At 37.8% G+C, this 26280-nt stretch overlaps 1 protein-coding gene across 15 annotated transcripts in view; it reads right to left on the bottom strand.

Moving 5' to 3' along the window:
• Window positions 1–26280, bottom strand: part of CAMK2D (calcium/calmodulin dependent protein kinase II delta) — a 209087-nt gene that overhangs the window by 52637 nt on the left and 130170 nt on the right. For 10 of the 15 annotated variants that reach the window (XM_055711775.1, XM_055711769.1, XM_055711794.1 and 7 more), the window contains 5 exons: window positions 25113–25154; window positions 22493–22541; window positions 6430–6505; window positions 5135–5229; window positions 3664–3892 (listed from right to left, as the gene is read on the bottom strand). In XM_055711775.1, the coding sequence (XP_055567750.1) occupies window positions 3664–3892; window positions 5135–5229; window positions 6430–6505; window positions 22493–22541; window positions 25113–25154 (491 nt within the window). Of the gene's footprint in view, window positions 1–3659; window positions 3893–5134; window positions 5230–6429; window positions 6506–22492; window positions 22542–25112; window positions 25155–26280 lie in introns of those variants that run through there. The other 5 variants (XM_055711817.1, XM_055711826.1, XM_055711823.1 and 2 more) reach the window with 2 other exon arrangements.

Below are 26280 nucleotides of genomic sequence, written 5' to 3'. Positions count from 1 at the left end.
GACAGAAACCAAAGTTCATCTTGTCTGACTCGCAGTGAAAACTATGAACAAAATTTATTTATAAACTAAATACATGCATTTGTGCTCGTACTCTTTTCCAAATAAATTATCTGCCATAAAGAAACATTTCCATATACCTGTAGCTACCAAAGAGCTCAGTTCTGTCCTTAGATTTATGCACACTCCTTACGGTAGTCCTGAAAACAAATAAGCTACTGTGCTTGCAGCAATTGATTTGATGTTTGCAAAAGCAGACCACAGCTGCAATGGCTTTTGCAAGTTTACTGGATTTGGAATTCTCCTTCAGACATTATGTGTAAGATACTTTTTTATTACAGAAGTGCTATTATTAACTACTGTTTTATTGGTAATAATTAATTAAATAGCTGTAGGCTGTAAAAATTTCAAACATGAGAAAAAAGGAAGGATAAATAATACTTTAATTAGATTTCTTCTGTAGTTTTCCAAAACTGAGAGCTCTGACTGGGAAAAGATGAAGTTCAAAGCAGTCTAAAGGACTGTCAGGATGGGTTATAGAAGGTAACTTCTAGCATGGTGCTACATGGGAATCTACCAGTTAAACTTGAGAAGATGGAGATTAAAGAAAGAATATGTAAAATAACTAAAAGAAAAATGGTAATGCTTGGGCTGAAAGGGTAACTATGAGCCTAGAGGAGACTCACTAGTCTTTTTCAATGACCTGAGCACAAGCAGTAGGGCTGATCTCATGTAGTGTATTTACACTTAGGTGGAAGGCACTATAAATACAAAGCAAAACAGGAGTATTGTGCAAGAAGAACCAAATAACCTTGAGGGCTGGGTAATCCAGAAATGTTACATGTAATAATAGGAAGTACAAAGCTGCATGTTCAGTAGAAGTTTCTATATACTCATTGGCTGGAAATGACACTTGAGGATAAATACATGGCTGCCTTAGAAGATCTGCTGGCGTGATGTAGATGACAAAACTGCAAAAATCATGCCAGAACATAGCAGGTGTGGCATTCTCAACGGGGAAAAGAAAACCCAGCTTATGTCTGCATACCTATTCCCAGCACAGGGGAAAAACGATGAAACGAGAATATTCAAGGATATATAGAATATGACTAAATTTAGACTGGAAAGTAAGGTTTCTAACCATCAGATCAATGGTATTTTAGAACAGTGACAGCAAGTCCAAAAAACCTTCTGAATTAAAGATGAGGGATAAGGGATTTATGTGATGCTGTTGCCAGTGCTTATGCTGGGCTACATATCTAGGGCTATGTTGCAATCTCAGAACATCTCTCCATGAGCCTTCACCATGCTCTAAGGCTGAGCTGCTACTCCTCCTCTGTGACCTTTTCAGCTTGGATACCCTCTCACAATCCTGAAATCTTCTATGTCTGACCCCAAAGGCGCAGAACACCCACTGACAAAGACACAACCTTGCAGTCTCAAAGAAACTACTTCTCAGCTGCTTCCCCTTCCATCCTTAGCAGTGCCAGAAATCCTTAACTTTATTAGACAGCATGAGTAGCTGTAAAGAACTGGCATTACACAAGTCCTAAAATACTGGCGCTGCTTCCAAGGAGCAAATCTTAGATCTACACATATGACTGCATTCCCTTGAGTTGAGATGTGCAGCCCAAAGGACCAGGAGTTGCTCTGTGGCAGCTAGTATGTGCCCTTTATGTTTCAGAGAAACCACCTCTGGCAAGTGTTTGTAGGAGCTGTACATGTGACAGCACACAGCAACCCATCACACATGTACACATCATGCGAACGAAGTACTGAGGCTCCCATTACAACATGGTACCTCAAAAAGAAAAAGTTGCAAAAGCTATTGGGTATATCTCTATGAAGCATTACTGAAAGAATTACTACAGGAATTAATCAGGCAAATTCTGCAATCTTCCATGAAAATAATAGTATGATGGCTGTTTTGTTGCCTTGCGGTTTTGATGTCTGAGTATCATAAATGACTTTTTCTTTAGGATTGTTTCCTATAAATATGGTTAAGTTGAATAAAAATTGACAACTCCCACCCCTCTGCCTCCAAATGCGTCTCAAAAAACAAATTAAAAAAAACACAACCAAACAACCCACACAGGAAAAGATTAAATAACTCTCTAGTCCAATTCATGTCATTCTGCTATAAACACTTACTGTACAGGGTGCACTGGGACAGGTGAACCTGTTTCACTTATGCTGTCTTTACACACATCCAGGTCAGATCCCTTGACAAAACAACTCTTTATGAAAACATCAAAAATCTACCTAACACTGCATTTCAAGAAAATGTAGCTACTCTTTTTTCAATATTACTTTTTAAAACATTGCCAGTGAAGCTGGAATGTGAAAACTAAAAGACAACAGTGTTCCTGCTCCCATTGGTTTCATATTTTTAAATAAAATACAACAGCTACCACTAGGTAGTCAAATTACCTTCTTCCTAAACTATATATATAAAAAAAAAAAATCATCCCCACTGAAGTTTAACACTTCATTCTATCATGTCCCTTACTTTATCAAGTATTATTTCATATGGGAGAACAGTGTTGCAAGAAGTAAAATACGGGACATGATGAAGTTCAAAGGATGAAATCTAAGCTCTTAGCATCCATGCCAGGAAATTCAGCCACTATCCTGATTAAGACACCTCACACAAATGTAATTATATCCTACACAGAGGGCTCGCACCTGAGGAAGCCAAGGTCTATGCCAGTGCTGCCTGATTTGGAACAGCCTAACCTGAGCCAGAAGTCAGTGAGGCTGGGCTCTGAGGAACACAGCAGCATTAGTGAAGGCTGCAAGCAGAAGGAAAGCAAAGGACTTGAGCAGATCCTCTTGAAGAAGCCATGACTCTTTTATCTTGTTATTGCAACTATGAGTGTGCTGTAATTTTACACTGCTGAAAATCTGGCTCTAGGAATTCAGGTTTGCACACGCTGAATCATGGCATGACTCTGACGGTACGAGAGGGCAGGCAGAGATGCCCGAATTAACGAAAGAGAAAGAAGGTGACAGGAGCGACCTAAGGCTTACCCACACAGATGCCATAACTATCAGACAGCGACTACTCAGCAGTTAAGTGAAGAGTGTGGGAAAAGAGACCAGAATGTGATAGGTACTTGTATGACTTAATTTACAAAGTAAATAGGTAAACTGGCTCAAAATCAACTTGCAGCGAACATAACTGGGCCTGAGTAAGTAGAGGTGGCTGGACATCACAACAAATATCCTTGAAATTCAGTTTTTCAAAACAGTGATACTTTTTTCCTTGAAACTTTCCTGTCGGCTCTAACAGCTCCGCGTATCCTATTGCTTTTAATTTTTCCAGGTTTTCCTGAAATTCTGTTTCAGGTTTTCCAGTCCTATTTTGCGTCCTTTGTAACAAGCTTTATCTACATTAAAAACTTTTTCTGCTCTTCAAGCTGTCAGTTCAGGGACTGAGTTGGATCAGTGGGCATCACAGTTGAAAACAATGAAAAAAGCACTACTTTAAAAATATTTGCACAGATACTATATGCACACTGCTGAACATAATACGCACTGCATAAATGACCACAAGAAATTACACTATCAAAAGGACGGTTTCATAGTTTTTAAGGCCAAAAGCAGCTATTAGACTATCTGGTCTGACCTACATAGTTTAAGCTTGTGGTTGGAATTGTTTCTTACTTGATAGGTACTGTTGGTGACCCTGAACGGTGAAAATGAACGTTCTGCCATTTCCCATCACGACGGTGCCAGACCCGCGTTTCCTCTGACTGCATAGTCTTTGGCATCCCGCTTCCATCCATGTACTGTGTGAGCCGTATATATGCAATGCAAGCAGCATCATCACCCACAAGGTGGACATGAGGATTGAGGATAATGGTGTGGATTGGCTTATTACTTTTGGATAAAGCTAGGAAGGAAACACACACACACAGAGGACACATTACATTTTTTCCACCTAAGCCAAAATAACTTATCTCACTCCATTTTACAAACCACAAAATCTCAAGCCTAGCAGACACAAAATAATAACTATTGTTTACTGATAATCAGGAGTGACAACTAGCTCAAGTACATTGCAGCAATGAGCACAGTCACAGCATAAGTATGTTCTCCCACTTCCTATATGGAAACCAACCAAATGCTTAATCATGCATATTATTTAATCCACATACATACATGGATTAGATAAAGTGGGGACCACCATCTTGAGTTTCCCAGTACTTCAGTTTCACTGCTGTGTCTAATGTCTTAATGACATTTGTATTTAATATTTTCAGTTAAAATAATTCCACTTTTAACTCACTCTTGTGACTTTTAGTAAGTGCTGATATCTATGAAAACTAAAGAAAGCAGCAGTAATGAAAGGAAACTTTATAAGGAAAAATATGGAAAATGCTGTTTTGGAGATGAAAGAGAATTTACAAATACAATAAACCCATTTTATGCTCAGACATTTCTCAGAAATTACTGGATAAGCTGTCATCCTAATCTACAGTATTTTATTTCCTTTTGAGCAAGTCCACTCTAGAATGGTTACCAACATTACATGATCCGCCAAAACTTTATTAAATCAACTTTACAGGTAATTTTTCTTTCCTATAGCTGACATGATTGTAATATATACATTATGTATATTGATGCTTTCATATATAAACCCACATACATACATATACATGCACACCAATACAAAAAAGACAACTGATTAGATCCTCAAGCAGTATAGACTGAGTGAGTACAACGTCTTCCCCAATACATCACATACTCGCTGGAAGTGCTGACAGTTACAATCACTGTCACATGATTTAGTTACCTTTCTTTTAAGTATACTCAGCATAAATTTCTTTTTTTCCCAACGGAAAAAAAAAAAGTATGAGAATTACTTATCTATGGGTTTTTTTGGTTTTTTCTTTACACGTCTTGACTTTGTCTTTCCAAATACCTGAAACTTTCCTCCATTATCCAAGATGCCCTATGCTGTATGAATGAGCACAGCAGAAACAGAAATACATACAGCAGAACTCTGCAACAAGTAATATTCCCTTCCCCTGCCCAAATCAATGTACTCCCAACCCCAAATGCTAATTAGATCAGAGAAACACAATCACAAGGAACAGATGAAGCTTCACAGAGATGAAAAAGGAACGTTTACCATTTTCAAAGTAAAACCGGTGAAAGTCCATCCCTTCTACTAGATTACCCAAAGCTTCAGGTTCGAAAGATGTAAGGCCTGGATCACAGATTTTTCTGTGGAAAAGAGAAAATTCTGTAATCAACACATGCAAGTGTAACACAACTTCGGAGAGATTACGTTTTAAATGTTTCCTTTACTCCCATTGGACATGTTACTTGTGCCACCACACTGGAAAAGAACAGAACCAAAATGGGGAGAATTAGCGGGAGCTTCGGTTTTGCCTAAATTAGTAAATTTGGCAGCTTACTTTAGGTGGACTATATTTCATATAAGTAATCTTTTGACCAAAAAAAAGACGGCCAAAGAAGGCCCCACAAGTCAATGGTATTTACAAATAAGAATTTTTACTTGTGAGACTGAACATGCTTTATGCAAGCCAACAGATATTTTTTTATGTCTCACCATTATTTAAGCAAGATTTAATTATTTTCTTTAAATGACAAATTCAGGTAAGAATTTGGAATAAGTTTCCACTTAACATTTATACAACAAAGGTTTTAATGTGATCACACTAAACTAAAGCCTAGTGCTGGCAAGTCTTTAAACAGGATGAGTAGTGTCACTGTTGAACTGTGAGGCTTGTGTTGCAACATGATAGAATCCATCCAGAGAAACAGGAGACCAAAAGAACTGCTGAGAAGGACTTTCCTCTACTTTTTATAAACTTTTTTTTTTTTTGGAGGTAGGAAGAGAAGAGAAGCACTGATGGAACTGTGTCTTTGCAGAGAAAAGCTGAGAGAGAAACTGGTCCATTTCCCCCAGCAAATTTTTGCACAGTGATCAGTAGAGGCTGGTGGAACCTGAATTCCATATAGTCTTTCACACTCTGAAGTACTAATTGGATTCTAGCTAACATCAATCCTCTACATAAAATAAAAATTTTCTGTAGAAGAGGCTTCTACTGTGTTTTCTGGATTCTAAATCACAAACGCGACTTTACTTTCATACACCTGGATGTATCACTGCCTATTTTGTGTTAGGATTATGATCCTGTCTCAGCAGAGTAGTACGTTGGGTTTACACTAGGAGCTCCTCTGAAATTGGCAACCAGGCTTGTGTAAAGCTGGGGCAAAGCAGCAATGAACATGTCTTACGTTTCTTGGGGGCATCTGAGAATGAACTTCAAAGTACATAAATACAAACACACACACTCATATATAAATGTGTATTTATATGTACCATCAGTGTCAAATATGTACCAAAATGTCAAATACATGAACTCTCCTCACTCCCTCCTAGATGAGAAAACTTACGTGTAAGCTTCAAAGTCACCATTGTTGATGGCTTCAATCAACTGCTCAGTAACCTTGATAATCTCCTGCTTACGAGCTAGAAAGAGATACAAACACAACTCGTAAAATGGAAGGCAACATGGAAGGTGACAGCTGAAATAACAAAGGTACTCTCATTCCTCAGCTGGCAACAGCCATTTCTCTTCCTTTTCTATGACCAAAGGACATGATGTTATATTGCTGCTTTACACTGTTGGGGCTTCAGCGTACTCCTGTATTCATCAGGAAATTAAACACATGTCAAGATCAATCCACTATCATGCTTCTAAACATCTTTCCTTCACTGAAGGACCTGCTGTTTAAAGAGCAAAGCAAAACCAAACCCAACCCAACCCCCAACTCTTAACTTCAAATTAAAGGAAACTGATACTGTTTTACAAGCAATGCTCTATCTAATGTTTTATATGCACCTGGAGCCTCTACATTTTGAAGTGTCTAATGATGATTTTCAGGAACTCTTGTAAAAATTGGTGTTTGCTTTGGTCACATGTGTACATTTAAGTAAAGAGGAATTTAGATCTTAAGCCTATAATCAAGATCCTCTGGTGCAAAGCTCATGGATTACACATAATGCATCCACAGGTCTAATTACAACAGTGTCCTTCAGCTCTGACTTCTGTGGTTGTGCTTATCTTTTGCTTGTAAAATGCTTCATGGAGCTATATTATAATAAATCTCAATTATATCATTCTGCAGTATTACAGTACCTCTACTAACAAATAATAACAAATGCTAAATAGTGACAGAAGACTAATACATTAAAAACAACAAGCAGCACATATATTTCTAGTAAGAATATTCTAAGTCAAGCAGCGTTTCAGTAAGCTTCAAAGGCAAAAGTATGTGAAACAGTTCCTCATTTATCAGCTAAGAAGTAAGCTCACAGTTCAGTATTTGTCCATGTTGATAGTGGTTACACTGAAACAGTGCAGAGTAAACAAATTCTTGCACGCTGCTATGGTTATTACTAATACCAGTTACTCCAGGAGGGCAAAGTTTAAGAAACTTTTATCAAGATGGAAAACCTTACTGCCTTCACTTTGAAAACTGACTTCTACTTTTAAAAACTTGTTTTTTGAGGAACATACATTTATATTTTTGCACTGTACATTTATCATTTTGTAAAGTTCAGCCTTGTCCCAGTGAAGTTCAACTGGAGTGGCACTGCTGTCAAATATACAGATTTTTGTGAGTTTAATGCTGAACAGGTAACAGAGATTTCACAGGTACATTGGCAAAGATTTAACTTAGATTCAACTCCTTATTAAACCTCAGAAAATCAATTTGAAAGACCAAGCTTGAAATAAAAGGAAATGCAAGCAACCAGGCTGCGGTAGCTTTCTTGTGCAAGCAACAGTTGTAATTCTCCTGCATGCTCCTACATGTGGACTAGCCTACTAACACACACATGAAAATATGCTTGGAATGTTAAAACCAAAGTACTGAGAGCTCGCATTCTTCTTCAGAAAGAGAATGTTGGGGAGCATAGGCACAATGTAAGTCTCCAATGCTGTACAGCAAGAACTGGCATCATGATGGTAGAGAACCTTTTCATTTCTTTTATGCTCCACCCTCTCTTTTTGTAAGTGCACACATAATATACCCCGATAAAAGGCACCAAAAAGAAACCAGCAAGGAAAGAAATGACAGAGGAAAAAAGTGGAAGTAAAGGTCTAGCAAGGCTTTTTGTGATTAGCTCTTGATAGAGCGCACTACTAGATAGTATGATGGGAAAGAATATTTCAAGTATGAATTGCTGTATTTTCCACAAAGATTGTGGAAAGAACGAAGAATTTTAATGAAGAGATGTTTGGACTGCTGACCAGCAATGGCTCCATTGTCGTATGTTTAAACAACATAGACCAAACTGTGGACACTGTATGGCATTGTCAGCACAAGCCAAGTGGTAGGATGGTTCAGTAAGACACAATGGGGCAGTGTTAGAAAAGGCTGGCAAAAAGAAACCCAGAATATGCAGACCTCGTGCAGTGAGGGTATCACAGGTTTTGCATGCAATATACATGTAACTAAACCAAAGGATTTGATTAAACAATCTGGTAACACATTTCAATTAGAGAGTAGGAAATTACAGTCTATTAAATCAGACAGTGGAAAATGAGCTAAAAATCTTTGATGCGCTGCTACATAATCATGAGATCATGTTGTTGGAGAACAATGTAAGCAATGAAAACATCTACAAAAGTACTGTAGTTTCCACATGCAAGAGACATAAAACCACATGGACATGTAATTTTACTTGCATTTGGCTAGAGGCAATTAGCAATATGCCCTTTTTCACTAACATCAGTTGTTCCTTTTCCATGTTTTACCACGAGAAGCCCACAGTTAACTTACGTGTTATACATACTCTGACAGGGAAGAGCAAACAACAGTGAATATCTGAATACATTATATTACAAAATATTCTGTGATCCAAGCTCAAAGGTTTATTAAGGTGTTTTGTTTTAAATGAATGGTGTGCAACACCAAGGTAGTTGGATGGTAGCCTGACCAACTGGCATCTCTCTTCAATAGTATGGGTTAAAGGAATGTGAATGACAAAAGTTTATCTCCATAAATCTTTGAGATGTTGAGATTTGATTTCAATCTGAATGAGAATGGAAATTTTTGCTAATGTGCATTTTTAAAAAATTGTTTTGTGTCAACCAAAATGTTGCACTTCAATCATACCTTTGATGTTGTACTACATTACAAGATACAGTTCAACATCAGCCTCAGAAGGGAGAAACTGAAACACATTGTCACATCGCTCTTTTTCCTGTTTTTTCTTCCAAAATGAAATTGAGGCAGAACATATGTTTTCATTAAGCTTTCTGATAGGAGCCACCTTGTATTACAGAATATGGTTCCAGCAAAGTTTCCCTGGGCAGTACGAACATCTAGCAGAGCTGTGCCTGCTGACCTGTCCATGGAATATGAAACACATGCATCAGGAAGCTCTGCAGGCCAGCAAAGTAAGTGAAGGAGATTAAGGCAGGATCACTGGCTCAAATCAACCACCACCCAACTCTAGCACTACATCAGTTCTCCCAGTACTTGTGGAAAGTCTTCACAGTTCATGATGTGGACCATCAGGAACAGAAATATATTGCCAAATCATGTATCTTTGACTAATTTCTCAATTCTTCTACAAAATTACAAGCACCACGTGAACCTATGTATGAAAGCAACTACACTACTCTTCCCTTTCAGCAACGCACAAATAACTACACACATATTAGAAAACAAGATTTCTTCCTATTTAGTGGTCTGATACGCAGACCAATCTCATTGGCAGAAAGTGACTAAGAGCCAAAGACAGAGGTGGGGCATAATTTAGAAGGTGGTGTTCCAGAAACTATTTCTCCTATGTGCAAACCCCCACTTTGTTCTGAGCTCTTACTCATTTGAGAGCAAGAGTGAGGCTTACAAGAAAAAGATGGTCAAGAACACGGCAGTATGAAATGTTCAGTACCATCAGCATCAAAAAATTATTAAAAATCTCAGTAGCCCGTGCGATTTTACACAAACCTCCTACTGATTGTTTTGGGGATCTTTTTTACCTTAGCATTTTATACTTTCTGTGTGGGTGCGGGGAGACAAGAGTACAAATACAGACAAAAAGTATCTCAACCTATAAATACATTGCCGAGGAAGCAGAGGTTGAGCCTGGGAGGAAGGAAGACAAAGGAGACAGGGAAGAACTGGAATACAACAAGCAGAAAACTGGAAGGAGACTGGAAAGCAGCAAGAAGGGAAATGCAGCCATGACTCGGTGGCCACGTGAATCAAATCAAATACTGGTGCTTTTCCTTAGCACAAAGGAAGAAATAGGGAGGACACTGAAGGTGAACTAAGGTGAAATGGATATTGGTATGAACAAGGTCCTGCTATTGCAGACATCTGACAGAAATAATTGGCATTTATTAAAGCGGTAAGAAAATTACCAAATTTTCATTCTAAATTTGATGGACTCCATGTAAATTTGATGCACTCTTCCAAACCTTCACTTTCTTTCTCCATCTAAACACACATTACAAACTACACAAGGACAACAAATGAACATACAGGACATAGGGAAGAGGCATCTCGCCGGTTCCCATCTTCCAGGTATCTTTCACTTTTGTAGCAATCATTATTTTAATCCCATTTTTTTAAAACCAATAGTAAGCTTCGTTTGTATTGAATTCTAGGAGAATTATGCTGTTTGATGTACAGTGGCAGTTTTATGCTATTATACTTTTTATTTGATGTGCAGTAAGAACTTCCTAAATAACATACTTCAATTTTGGCTGAAGCCAGCCGGGGATCTGCAGACTCTACGCACAGTTTCTTTGGCATTATGAGTTACATGTATTACGGCTGTGTTATTCCCTTCTTTTAAAATACCGTCACATGTTCAAGAGTACAAGGACAATATCTAGACTTAAGGCATTTACGAGTTTGTCTGATAAATGAAAAAAACACTCTAAGATACAGGAGGAAAACTCAAAAATTGTAATGGGATTTTGATAAAACTGGTTCAACTACTTTTTCTAGGGGTGTGGTAAGAGCCAACTGAAAAATTAAAGCCTGACCCATCAATACTGTCTTAGAATATGGCAATAGTTTTCTATGGCATAAAATTATAAAATCTCTGTAACAAAGGATTACCTAAGGAAGAATACATTTAGTGTTTTTAAAAGAACTGAGGTGTGAGGGAAGAACATTGTTACAGAAATTGAAGATGTTGATCTATTTTCTTGAAAAACTAATAATCAAAAGGACTGCAGACAGCATGGCAGAAAACTACCATAAAATGGCAAACTTGTGTGGAAAAGATGGTACCTTTTATGTTTTTTGCTCAGAATAAGAGAGAAGTAAACACATTAAAGAAAAGATCACGGACCTGCTCTCTAAATATAACCTTTACCCCGTAGGGGCAGTGAGTTAAGGTAGGAAGGTAATAGTAGTTCAAAAAAATACAACCCCTGCTTTAGCAAGTGAGTAAGTATATGACTAATACAAAGGCAGTTCAAGCAAAAATATTATGAAGAACTATAAAAAGACCAAAGAAGAAGAAAAAAACCCAAAACAGAACACTTTCTAGCACTGGCTAAAATTATTTCTGCAGCACTGCTGTAGTATATATGCTAACTTCAGGTGAGTTATTAACCTCTAGCTGTATTTCATTACCTGTTTTTCCCCTCTTACGGAGTGGGGATAATCTTTTCATAATTAAAGAACACAAAATAAGTAAGAACATAATTTATTCAAAAAGCATCTAACACTATAAATGCCTTAAACCTATAAGGTGCAGTCTCACAGCTAGTGAAATCAAGTATGACAGAAAAAAACAAAGTACGAACAGCAAAAGCTGTTTTTCTACAAGGGAACTATGGGGCATTTCTTCCCTTACTGTAGCCCCAAGCAACATTTGTAAACGCAATCTACAAGAATCACACAGAAATGATGGTGGATATTCTGGTATTTTAATTGCAGTGAGAAGGTGTAGAAGACAAATGAGCTGCACATACGTTAAAATGAAGCCTTCAGAAACACACGCACCAGAAACTTCATGTTTTGTGAAACACAAAAATGAATCCCTTGTAACTTATTGATCACCATATTACCCATTAATTTTTTTAAAACTTCCACCAGTATTTTTGTTCTGAAAATAATAATGTAAAACATCTTAGGCTTCATTCACATATTGGAGTATCCTTCTGCTGTTATCAGTACTGTAGATGATTGACCATGTGATTACTATAACTGGAATAGTTATTAATTGCCCCCACTGATCTTAGAGAAGCAGGAATACACTTTTTAAATTGTTCTTTGACATACTTAACACAAAATAACCCTAGGAACACTCACCATACTAGCAAAGTATAAAACCAGTATTTTTGGTCTTTCAGAAAATAGTTTATTAAAAAAGTACAGTGCAGCCAGCACTTGCAACAGGGCCTGAAAAATCCACAGCAAAGACAAATCACTTTCATCTTTCAAATGAAATAAAATACCGAAATCAGAGAACTGCATGCTCCCTGCCACTGATTGCTTTGAAATACATAGCGATGAAATCCCTGCTAAGCAGTAAAGCACCTTTCCAGAAGAATGAGGTAGCCGGTTTACAGATTAGCACATGAACTTGAAGATAACTAATATGATTCTGCTTCTTACTTGCTCACATTCTGTTGCTCAAGGAAAAAAAAGAACCTTAAAAACTTTTCCACTCAGTATTCTTAACTACCTATCTTGGTACACATCAGACTGGATTAATCTCACATTTTGGAAATGTATAAGCACAGACAAGTGTGTTTGTTCTCTCAACTCCCATTCCTTATAGTCAATGGAGAGAAATAAGCACTTTCAGGGCACGATCCATCACATCCAAAAATAGGTATTAAAGACAAGTGTGACTCATCTGGCCTATCTGCGTTGACTAAAGGGAGTCTAGACAACTAGCTCAAATATAGGCACCTACACTATGGAGGATGTCTGAATCTGGGGAGACAAATCCTACCCCTTCCACTATCATTTTTAAAACATACAGTCTTTATCAAGGTGACATTCGTCTGCTAAAATTGAATGGCACAGTATGGAAGAACCTACCTTAATTTCTGATCTGAACATCATCCCAACAAATAGCGATTAGATGGAAAGCATACAACCACCGATGTTATTTCTATACTCTGTAAGTAAGCAAGGTTTGAAAAGAAAAAGGAAGAGACTAGAAGTTTTATCCTCTGTTGTATAATGAACTCTGGCTATATGCATGTACCAGATACCCTTCAACTGTACAGCATGGACTGCTACCCCAGAAGCAAAGGAATACAGCAAGTGTCACAAAACAGTTTTCAAAACCATTCTCTTCACACCAATATTTGTAAATTCTCTGCTCATAATTTCTTACAATTTATTGCATAAATATTCCAAGAAAGTAATTTCTGTGAAGAAAAAAAGAAGGTGCTACATGAATAAATGACTAATTGAATCTCAGATATACGTAAAAAATAGCTAGACCCTCAGATGACAAGGCATGCTCTAGCAGACTTCTCATTCAAGAAGTTTACAAAATTTAGTGTACGTAAGATCAGAGCTTATCTCTCACCCCACTACTTAACCTTAAACTTTGATATGAACTAAGACATCTGAGTTGTCATCTCACATGTAACATCTCTTTCCTAGAGCCTGCTGACTCCAAAGATTCACTCTGATCCATCAAATTAGGATCTGGATGGATAGTTTGTAGAATTTTTTTTAGGTTATCGACTTTCACCTTTCTGAAAACCTGTAATCCTACTACTTACTTAGAGAAAAAAAAAGTATTAATAATTCATTAGGTATGTAGGGAAATACCTGAGAAATTATCCCAGCACTTTTCCACCCTATAGTGACAAAAAAATACCAAACACACTGAATGCAGCTCCTGTTTAAACCTTTACCATGATGTGATGTTAAGCAACTTGTCAATGCCCTGCATGGTTTCTTTTCATTTATAGGAAAATGATGATTTCTAAAGATATTCTCTCCTTGGAGCTACTGTACAATTATACTAACATTTATACTGCATGGCAAATGTTGGCAAATGTTTATTTTTTAATGACAAATCACTTACGGTCTGAGAATAAAGCTGTATCATGGTCACTGCACTTACAAGATACTGCACTTTTTCTCAACGTGTTACATTAATCATGGAATCTGGCTGCTGTCTCAAGAAATGATGTTTGAAGTCTTGGTAAGTGAGACATTAACAAGCTTAGCTGCTGTGCGCATTTTTATTTAAACTGTGCTCTTACCTAATCACTCTACCTATTCAGAGAAATCTTGTTGTCCACTAGTGTTTTACAATGGAAAATCAATAATAATCCTCAATTCTATGTCTCTTTCCTTTTAAATAAGCATTAAAAAGAAATGAGATGTATTGAGTTAATAATAATAATGACCCCGAAGAATAATTCTAAGAAATGTGGCATTTGCCTGTCTTACTCATAGGAAAACTGCGCTGCCTTTAAAAATATATTCCTCAATAATTTAAGGACCTAGGGCTTGAATGAAGATGTTTTATTCTCCAGGACTCACTTTATATGATAATCCTTCCTCAACTTACTTGTCTTTTCTCAACATACTACACATACATCACCTTTCCCCTGTGTTTGTGACAGCAGATTAAAACCTATCAAGTTTACCACCTAAGAAATCAGTATTTTTCTTGTTAATAATTATACCATATACCAACAATTATAATAATTGCTACTTAACAACAAACAGAGGGTGAATTCAGTTTCATACTACACAGAGCTAACACTGCAGATTATTTTGGTTCCCACCTTCTTACCACTGTGCTGTCACAAAATAGCTGTCAGGTATGGGTGTTCATCCAACTCATCTCTGGAGCCCTTCCCATTTCCCAGATGCTTTTGAGATGAAGAAACTGCATGTGCCTCTGACCACCAGCTCCCATAATAAACTTGGTAATCTGACTTCGCTGTGTAATTTTTTTCTTCTAAATCTTCAAATTTGCTCTTTGAAAACACTGACGTGAATTCTCCTGTGATGTAATTTAAAAATCGAAAGCACCTGAGCCTATATCATTGTCTCCAGCAAGCCCAGTAACCCCCATGTAGTTTACCAAAAAAGTCTCAGCAATATGAATTTTCACTGCTAGTGAAAATTATTCACTACTATAGCTGTTTGCAGCAGTTATCTTTTTTCTGGTGAATCTAAGTCTGCCACATGCTCACCACTCCAATAGCCCCCTTATAGTGATATAACAGAGACCTCTGTAATGTGTATCAGTATTCTGGAACAGATCATTAGAGATAGTCCAACAAAATTCCACTTCAAAATGGTATTAGCAGAAGCACATCTGCTGTTAGCCACACCAGCAGTTTTTTCCCTAATAGCCTATCATGTTCCTAATGTCTCCTCTCAGCGCTTTTCTTCTTACTTGAACTTGAATTAATCCTGTTCTTGGTAGACAATAACCACTTTTGGCTTTCTGAATTTTCTCAGCCCACAGGACTGTTGATTCCTATTAAATGTACAGCTACGGAAAAAACAGTGTATCATGGATATCATGGATATTTCTAAAATCATATTATACTGGAATTGCACATTTTTTAAAACTAAGCTGAGGACAGGTGAGGTTATGGGGACTTTACAGTTTCTTTGGTCATTAAACATTGAATGAAATTAAATATTCCCATTATTGGGATGAAGTTATTTTGAAGCATCAGAATACAAAAACACAAGCCAGACTGGTGCATCTTCAGATACTGGGTTAACATCTTCTGTTTTGCCTACTAGTGTTTTGGCAAATTCTAAATTTCTTCTCTGTAAATCACTTACACAGAAGCGAGCTGGTAAGCTAACTACCAGATGTAGCAGTACCATCATATCTCCACCAAGCAGCTTTACCAGAATAATTTCACCTAATATTTTTCCTGCCTCTCAGCAGATGGCTGTTTAATTTGATCTTTGTTGCATTCCTTAAACTGAATTCTAGCAGCATTTCTAAATACGATTTTTGAGAAGTTTATTTTGTCGAACAAAGGGGCAATGAAGTGAGCTCATTTCTGAAGCCACAGAAAGAACAGAATAAATAAGAGATTGTTCACTTTCTTAAAATGTCACTGTATACACATACTATGCCATTTCTGCACAACACTCTTCAAGTAAACTAAAACAATCTACTTTTTTCAAGTATAGTGACATTACTAGTGGTGCCTCTGTTCCTATATTTGGTAACAAAATTAGTAATCAACATCTACATTTAAACATGTGGTCTTAGCACTATTAACTATGCGATGAAGCAGGAATGTGAGGCTGCTAGCATTCAAATCTGAAAATGTTGTGTATGTAATGGGCACTCTGGGATGTATACTGTGGATGGAGTAAAAGCCTTATGGTATGTGTAACTGATGTCTTAGCTTTGAATGTTATACAGGTCCATGACTTTCCTATTAATTCCTCTCTTTTTACGGTTCTGTGCAATTTGTGCTGTAAGTTCTTGTAGTTCTAATTTGATATAAAGTTGTCTGTATTTTGATATACACTATCCTGCTCTTCCCTTGGAACGGAGGTACTCTTTCAACATTACCTGCCAACAGTTGTGACTGGAGACAGCCTACCATCTCGGGGACTCATTCTCCTCTCCCCTGCATCAGTTGCACCTACCAAACATTCCACTCAAATCTGAAAGAAGGTTCAGGCCAATTACACACAGCCCGTGTCTCCAGGGGCTCACCTGGATCTCACCCTTCACCAGTGTAAATGCCTATTCTCAGTACCAGTGCAACTACCTTAACAGGCACAGGATACAGGATCAGAATCCAGTAAGCAGAACCTACATTCCCTGGGAAGTCATTTCCCACTTCAGCTTATGTCCCTCCACAATAAAGAATTTCTAAATAATTTCTTAGTTAATTTATACGCAAGAAATGCATCTAGCCCGGCCTTTGATGTTCTACCGGTACACAAGCTACTAACACAATGCCTTTCTTCCCTCTCATTTAAACTACTTGAACATTGCCTCCTCACCCTAAAGATTTCCTTTACAGTTAACTGGTCACTAATCATCACAGATCTCCTCCTAAGCAAAGCATGAAGCTTTTCAGTTGTCATGGATCAATGCTGCAAGCTAACAGCTGTCACAGCAGCTTTAAAGCTGGTTTATCAATGGTGATGCTAAAGAAAGTAACTTGATGACATACAGAAATGTAACAGGTAATTAATCTGGAGACCCTATCCAGGATTCAAGCCAAAGGTGAGAGTGTAACCTATCTCTAAGTTGAAAAATACTGCAAAGATTACCTCTGCAAGACTCAACTTTCTGAAATACAGACCTACTTATACTTAGAGCTGATGATAATACTTTTACAATTAATAAAACGTGGCCAAAAAACATGTATCTAAAAAACCATACTCCATAATTTCATAAACCTTAAGGAAAGGTCTTTCCTAGATCAGGCAGATCACAGCACTGACCTTTATTGTGCTACTGTCAGAAGATAGGGAGGAAAGAGAAGGAGGGACAAAAGAGATCATCTGAACTGATGAGACTCTCAACTTACACAGCACAGAGGAAGGAGTGGAGTGGGAGAGCTCAGACTCAAGCGAATGACTCTCCGAGTTTGCATTTTTCATGGACTTGCCCGCTGAATTGATGGAAAGAAACACAACATATGAACAAACAAAGATGAAGAGGTAGAGTGTGATCAGAATCCTCAGCAGGCACGGGCAGCAGGAGCGGCCGCTGGGGCACGGCAAGGGTGGTGACCAGTGAGATGAAGAAGCAATGGAAGAGAAGTGGTGGGTGGAACATAACCTCTCCATGTCACCCTCCTTTGTGAGAGCTGTATGAGGGTCAAGTAGATGTGAAAGAAAAAAAAGAGAAGGCCAAAGGAAAAATAATGATAATTTAATTAGAAGCAACAAAAATCTTTACAAAATCTTTGAGCACACAAAAAATGTTAATGATGTACTTTTGGGAGGCAGTGTGGGTGCCAAAGAACAGTTGTAAAGGTCATAGCCATAAATGACTCTGTTCAGATGCCAGCGCAGATTTATCCCTCTATCCAGTACTGAGATATACAGGGCTTTGAAAGAGCTTTTAAAAAATGTCCTTAGAAATTTGAAGGTTTTTCTTCAGGAAAGTATGTACCTAAGGGATTAGTTTAAATTGGTTTCTTTCTACTGTTAAAGAAAATAAAACCAACAGGTATAAAATGAAATAAATTAGCAAAATATATGAAAATACATGCCCCCTGAATGGTTAATGTTTTGAAGCGCTGTACCTTACAGATACATTAAGTAGCACAGATTAGCCAGACTTTACCTAATCTGTATCTCCTACACCTCAGCAATTTTTCCCTGACAAGAATCATCATTCTTACTAGCTCTTTCATTAGCTTATTTCCAGAGGCAAAAAAACCCCCATGAGAAATCTACATTTCCTGACCACGATAAACCTAACAACTCAGCTTTATAAAAGTCTGCGTGTGTTGCTGGCAAAAATAACAATGGTATTCAGCATTACTGAAAAAAACCCATATCAATCTCGTATAAAAGAGACGCTGCCAAAGAGTTCCAGTCTCATTACTACAGGAAGGTGAAATCCCACAAGCAATCCCAGAAGGCAGCATTGCCTACGGTCCATTTTTCCAGTATCTTCTTTCTGTCCACTCCTGTCCTTATATTTAGGAGGGATCACTGTCATGCAGGTAAGCCCATGTTCAATGGTTAATGTCAGAAAATCATGTTAGCAAGGACCCTGAACTACAGCTTCAAGTGATTTCAGACTCAAGTTCTAGAATCAGCTTCTTCCTTAAATTACTATTATTTGCCAAGCATTGCTTGTAGTAGAAGAAATATGTTCCAATCCTAAAAGATGTAAATGCATACGTAAGCAAGACAATTTTTCAATAAATAACAAATGAAAAGTAAGCCTGATTTTAGTGTCTTGAAATTAAAATACCTGCATTCAAAAGTGAAAATAGGGCAAGAGCCTGACGTGAGAATACTGTATGCATTCCCTGACAGGTGTGAGGTTAAGAATCTGTTCCCAAAGACAAATTTGTTACAGCTTATTTAAGGCACCTTTCTTTTTTTTTTTTTTTTTTTTGGGGGGGGGGGGGGGCGGTTCTACCTTTCTGAATGAATGGTAATATTTGTAATACTCTGTACAGACATGCATATGCACACACACTCCCACAAGGTACACAGAAACACAACTGTGCTGGAGATACTATATCCCACACAGACTCATGTGATCCACACAACTGTAAAGATTCAAATCAATAAAAACCAAGAAAACTATTTGCTGGAGAGCTGAGTATTTTAAATATGTTTGGGGTGCTAGTCTGTACAAATGAAGGAACCTGTACTTGTTTGTGCAGTCTACGCACGGTATTAGAATAATAGGAGGAATAAAATGCATAGATTGCACGCCTTTGCAAAGAAGAGTCATTCTCTGTGAGGCATGGGTCATACTGCAATACTATAAATCGTATGCAAATACTACTTCTCAGTTACAGAGTGGCATCCCCATTTCCCTTCGCAGGAAGGAGAGTGCCTTTTCCCACATTGTACTCCATGCTGCAAAGAAAAGCAAAAAGATTTTTAAGGTCCTTGGGAAACATTCTTTCTAGATCTCAAATCTGGTGACAAGCATCATCTGGAGCATAAACATAAGGACCCAGCCAGTCAGTAATCTAAGAGAGTTCTCTCTGCTACCTCCGAAATCCACTCGTCCCTATCAATATCTTATCTCCAGCTGCAGCTAGTAGCTGTTCCTGACAGGAGAACAGCTTTCTCAGAGTTGTCCTAGAAAATCTACATCCAGAAGTCAAGCTTGGTGGAGGGGGAAAATATCTTTCCTAAGTGCCTTGCTAAAGCATGAAGCTTGAGCTTATAATAGCTGTCGGGGATGCAGGACTGCCTGACTGAATCATTCTAGAAATTGGACCCTAGGGCTACTGTTAACTTTAATTTATAAAAACAATCTGAAAAGCAGCCGCCTTCTGAAAAGGTGGAAAGACTAAAAGTGTGAGAGGAATACTAAAAAGGGAAAAACAAGCAAGCCTGCAAACAATTAATAACAGAGAGATATATTTCTTTTTTTGAATAAACAGAAAATGAAATCCCTATACATTGGAATAAAATGTTCACCCAGTGTCTGGTGAACAGGGTAGTGGTACCACCACGTGTTAGGCCATGAACCTGATGCTGAAACAGCTGCATCAGTGTACAAGGTTATCGTGATCACCCCAGATTTAGCAGTTCAAACTGCCCTTCTCGGTCACCCCACCTTCCCAGAAAAGCAGGTGAAGAGCAATATGCCACTGCTACTGTGCCTCCTCTTCTGCAGGCACAGGTAACATCTTTCAGCTCCTCCTTCTGCAGTCTCCAGAAAATACAGAGTGCACAGTCTCAGCTCACCTTGCTGGCTTACTCCCTTTATGCCCTTTGCATCACTAGCATGTAGCTATGGGTCAGGAACCTACAAATAACAGAAAACATCACCTGCTAAACATTTCACATCTGTCACTGAGCTACAGCAAAGAGGAGGCACAGCCAGTATCTTGTCTCTCAGACCTGTGATTACTGCAAGATCCTCTTTTCTGTTTTGAGAATAAAATGAACCATGGCCATTCAAATGCCCTTAACTGTGACACTACAGAATCATAGAAAAGAATTAGGTAAAAACATTTTCATTGTTGTTTTTCTTACAGTTGTAATCCTGAGATGTAATTCTGTGCGCTAAGCTTCAGACAGAACACTATAAAACTTCTACTCTTATAACATTGCATTATATCATCACGCAGAGGCCATGTAAATCAGCTACTCATTTAATGAGGTTAGTTGCTGAACTACACATAGTCCTTTCAAGGAAGAATTACAAAGTGTTATGAATAAAGGTGAATTACACTGTATTTTCCTCTGCATCAGCTGCAGCTACCTGTAATTGTTCTCCAAGCCATTACTTTGCATTAACTCAAATTGCTATGACTAGGTTCTTATTTAAAGTGAGTAGGTACTGGCTGTTAACGCACCCAAGACTTTATTCAAGTGGAGGTCAAATGATTCACTGAAACTTTAAGAACAAAGCACCAACATCAGCGGCTTAATTAGAGCTACCTGCAGCTCATACAGTAGTCACAACTGACAGCTGCATTGCTACTAGCAGCGCAGAGAAAATTCTCTCTTCGCTGAGGGAACACCAGCTATGCAAAAGTGGAGAAAATGACTGCAGCACAGCAGACGGCAGATACTAGCCCATACACCAGCTGAGCTCCTCAGCCTTTCCAAGAGCAGTGCAAACAGCAGCAGCAGAAGCAAGGCGCTGGGCTCTGCCGCAGCCTTGCTCTGGTCTCCTGTGCAAGCCTCAGCTAAGCTGCCGTGACGTAAATGCCCGATGAATCTCATATGCAGCATAATATAAAACCTGCATTTTCAACACTGTGCTCCTCAGACAGCCACTACCAGCAGACTGTGCTTTCATGTTTACACTATCAATTCATTACCCTGGCAATGCTGTTATTTTTATCAAACGTATAGCAGCTCTTCTACCAGTCACAGACTAAGCACTAGATATTTTTGATACAATTCTAACTACTTTATGTTTGAATCTCTCTAAATTCTAAAATGCTCCCATGCTCTTCAGAGGCCAGTGAACCTTTAGCAGATTCAAGTCTGTGTTTTCAGGTACAACTTTGCTCATACACACTTTTAACAGTATTTAGGCATTGTATTACTTCCAGCATAAAGCAAACCCTGTATTACAATGGTTCACTAAGAATTCTCTTTTCCATTCTCCCCATTTTATCTTTACTATCATGTCTGGTTTGCGTTTCACAAATATTCACCGTACATTTAACATTGTTTTTTGAGGCTGAAAAACAATCTTTTCTGTGAACCAGCAATACACAATCCTAGTTTTCTTTAACTCTTTGTTGTATGAGCAACGCTGCAGTATAATATTTAGAGCTGAAAAAATGGAAACAAAAACAATTAGCTGTGAAATTACAGAAGTAATTTAATAAAAAAATATTTTAGTTTTTTAAAGAATAAAAGATGACTAAAAAAAGTGTACGGACAGAACAAAAGAGAAAGATGAAAAAACACTGGCATCTGAACAGAATAAATATTAAAATGGTGATAGCAAAAAATAAAATAGAAAAAAGCAAACCCAAAACACAAATGCATGCTAAAAGTACATAAACTAAGAGTTACAAAGCACTGCCTTACACATATTTAATCTACTACTATTATTACTGGAACTAGTATCTTAGTTACTAAGCAGTAACTTTATATGTTCTTCATTCCAAAACAACATGGCAAGTGGTGTTTTGGGAAATGAAAAGTCAAAGGTAAGTCTGAAACATGTCAGAAGTAACACAGAAGAGCATAAAAGTAGTTTCTTTAAAATAGTATTCTCTCTTAAGCTTTATTAGGAGTTTTGGTGTTTAACGACCTAATGAAATACACTGACATAACTCCTGTTATTGCTTCTCCAAATGTTTCAAGCTTAAACTCCTACCTTTCACATCCTCATCTTCAATGGTTGTATTGGAACTCTCTGTCGATTCCTGTTGAGAAGTAAATACAAGCAGAATGTATAAATAGGCCAAGCCTTATTCGAGTGCCTTTGAAAATTACAGTTAGTTACAGATATCATGCAAAGCCTTGAAGCAGGGTGGGATGTAATTCACAAACAAATGATCACACACTGATTAAGACATTTCCACCTGAAACTGATGTCAAACATTACCATTCTCTACAGTAGGGAACATAAACACATTTCCTGCTGTCTAATGCTTTTACTTCACATGAATGTAAAGGAAACTTCTTTAACATCCAACCATACAAAGTCCATCTGAAATGTTATATGAATTACCTCAGCCAAGTAGGAGAGCTTGCCATTTTAAGCTTAGTGATTAAACCAACTGTGCAAAATAAGTCATTCCATTCCAACTTCTAAATATGCAGACTTCTGTGTGCTACAATTTAAAATTTTTTCTGCTCATATGACTTATGCAATGTATATTAAAACAAAGCCTCCCAGTGACTGTGAGGGTATTACATCAGATTCTGTCATTTTAAGTTTTATATTGGTTTTGTGATAAAAACAATTTTTGAAGGAGCTGAAGAATTCATAAATAGATGATAGCAACTTTGACAAACTAAGGTATCTTTGTAGTAGTATTCTTCAAGCTACCAGTCATGTAGAGGAATGACTCATCTATCAGACAGTTTATAATACTTAAGCCACCACACTGTTAAAAAGGCAAGGATAATGTATCTCGGTCTTTCATGAATTACCAGAAACATGAAATATTACAGACAAATTCAACCGGGCATTGTCAAATCTAACAGGTACACAGTTTTAGAAAGCTGGAAAGATTTTAGACTCTTTTTTTTTTTTTCAATTGTGTACTTTCTTGAAAAGTAGAATCAATATAATTATTTTTAATTCACAGCTCAATACTAAAAAGGATTAACTGTGGGATATTTTTATTTGAGAGACAGAAGATAGGACTGGTACTGTACTTAACTCTTAAAAGGATTTTACCATTAAATAATAAAAGGTAAATTTGTCAGTGCCCTTTTTTTACTGTGTCCTCACAAGGCTGAGCTGAAGTAATGTTCAAAACAGCTAATGTGTTACTCAGACCTTAAAAAAACAAAATGTATTTGCATCCATAAATAAAACTACATGAAATTAACTCACACACATACACAAAACTGAACAAGTCACCATGCTTTCTCTGAACTGGCTGTGATGTTAGACATTTCACTCCACACAGATATATCGTGCTCTATCACTTAAAATATTAGATAAAGTACTGATAAGTAAACAAAAACCCCACACAAACACAAGTTGTAAACACCATGCACAAGCTCAGACGGCAGATGTAGCCTGTAATACTGAAGTATCCACTCCAGTTGCCATAATACAACGATCAGTCTTTCAAATTTAGGAGTAACATTCCGCATTAAGTTGCTTGCTTGTTTGCTGTGACCTTTTGGGACATCGAGTATCTTAACTGCTATGATTACACAATAAAGTCAAGTAGATGTAGTCATGCCAATAGTTTATCTGGGTTTCCTGGTCTTTAGTGGATTTCAGTGATAAAAATTAGACTAGTGTTCAAACACAGGCTGGCTGTTGCCTACGAGTTTAGACTTGGGGAGCTGAAAGAGTAGTAACACGAAAATAAAAGCTCTATGTTTGACAGATGCAAGGTACACAAAGGAATGGGATATACAAGCACAATACACACCATCAGCACTTTCATGCTCAAGAAATGTCTGCATGCGTTATTTTTGCACTCAGATTCAATCCTTCTCATATGAAATAACCACAAGGACTTAAGACTAGATAAATGAACTGTCAATTCTTTAAGTCAAGACTGTAAATAGTGACATTTTTGTTGACGAGTAAATTCTTTCCAGAAAACCTAGGAACATGTGTTATATGAAAATGATGATATTTCCTGGCCATTTTCAAGTCCATGCATGAAAAAACCAAAACAAAACACGTTTTAGGAATCAGCTGCCAAACGCAAACATCACAATACACAAGAAAAAGAAAAGAGCGTGAAGAAAACATATAAAAATCAAAAGACCTCTTTGTCAATTGAAATGTTAATTTTATTTTTTTTAAACCGCTCAGTGATGTTATGGAAGAAAACCAAAGTCCTGTGCAAAAGACACGTCACAACATGGTGTGTAAGCATGCTAAGAAACAGCAGATGGGATAAACGGAAATAACATCTTTATCTAAGGTGACAACTGCACATAAAACTTGTCAGTATAATCTCACCGCACTCTTAGAACAGCATTCTTTGGTTTTACTCAGACTGCAGCATTTTTGGCTGAAATGAGAGAGATATGACGCTCCCCGAGCCTAGCTGCACAGGGTACTGAACTCTGCCAGTCGCTACCGACTCCCCCAAGAGCTTCAGAAGCTCAGCAATCAGCAGGACACACATAGCAGATGAACACAGATGAAAAGAGGCTCAAGAGACACCAGGTGTAACAAATGCAGGAATGAGATTTTCCTTCATAAATTCCTGGAATGGCCCTATTTTGCTGTGGAATAGTGGATGGGATGTGTGGTGTGGAAAAGCAAGATGGAGCTGATTCTTTCTGAATACCTTATTTCCATCAGGATTGTGGATTACTGTAGTTTGGGGCTCCTGAGCAAGAACAAAATAAAAAGAAAAAGAGTTCCAATTGGTAAATACATTCTCATTAGTGTGAGGGAGTGCAAAAAGAGCCAGCTCACAAACGCTGAACACTGATGAGCTAAAACAACTGTTAACTGTTACCCAGAGGGTGAAACTGGATGCCTCTAATACAGATTTCCTCAACAGCAAGCCAGCAAAAAAGACCATCTTACCTAATGCAGCAGCATGCAGAGACCTTATTCAGAACCAATGTATACAGGGCTTTGAAACTCTGGAGACCTGCAGAGGCTCTTTGCTTGGCACATTTTCCTGTCCAGCCCAGGACAGACAAAGTGGCCAGAAATCACTTCTCTTCTTTAAGCATGTTTGCTTGTATTAGTATTATGCAATCAAATAAAAATACAGAAGAATCAATAAGGATTAAGGACGAGTTAACTACCTCTAAATGCTACTATGTTTGGAAGACACAGTTTACTGGCAATTGCTGCCCCGGCAGAGCAGCATCAAAGCAAGCAAGAGAAATCTTGGCATCATTTTCAAGTGTCATTTCCCCAAATCCTTTTCCCTTAAAAAAAAAAGATCAAATAATCTTTGAAATGGCAGATACTTTCAGCATGGGCTATTGTGCATGGCTATGTCTGGGAACAGACTGCCATACACTCACGCACGAAACCTGTTAACTGGTCCTTAGAAACTACTTAGCCATGTGTGCTGCAGTGCTCCAGAGGAAAAAATCTCTGCTGATGAGTGCGAATTACCTACATTTTCAAGGCTATGTATGCAGGCATACAGGAAACAATACCTCACCAAACTGGGCACTTACGCGCTGGCATTTGTATTTGTGAGCCTTGTGATACATGTATGCCTAACGATTAGGAGCTACTAATAAAAGCAAGACTGCAATAGAAACATTCATGAACAGCGCTCCGATTGGTAGTATGTTCCTAAATGGAGCTTAATAATGAGTAACATCACCTGCAGCTTTAAATGTAAGAGAAACAAGCAAAAATGTTCAGCACTAAAAGCCTCTTGATCCCAGTGAAGACTTAAAAGTCCTGCTGAGTTTTAGGAAATATGAAACGAAAATCTGAATAAGGTCTATTTTATGGCAGCCTAGCAATAATCCTGTTAGCTC

The sequence above is a fragment of the Falco cherrug genome, chromosome 1 (genome assembly GCF_023634085.1).
Source record: "Falco cherrug isolate bFalChe1 chromosome 1, bFalChe1.pri, whole genome shotgun sequence".
NCBI lineage: Eukaryota > Metazoa > Chordata > Aves > Falconiformes > Falconidae > Falco > Falco cherrug.
The sequence above is the reverse complement of the archived record's forward strand: the minus strand, read 5'-3'. Positions and strand labels throughout refer to the sequence as shown.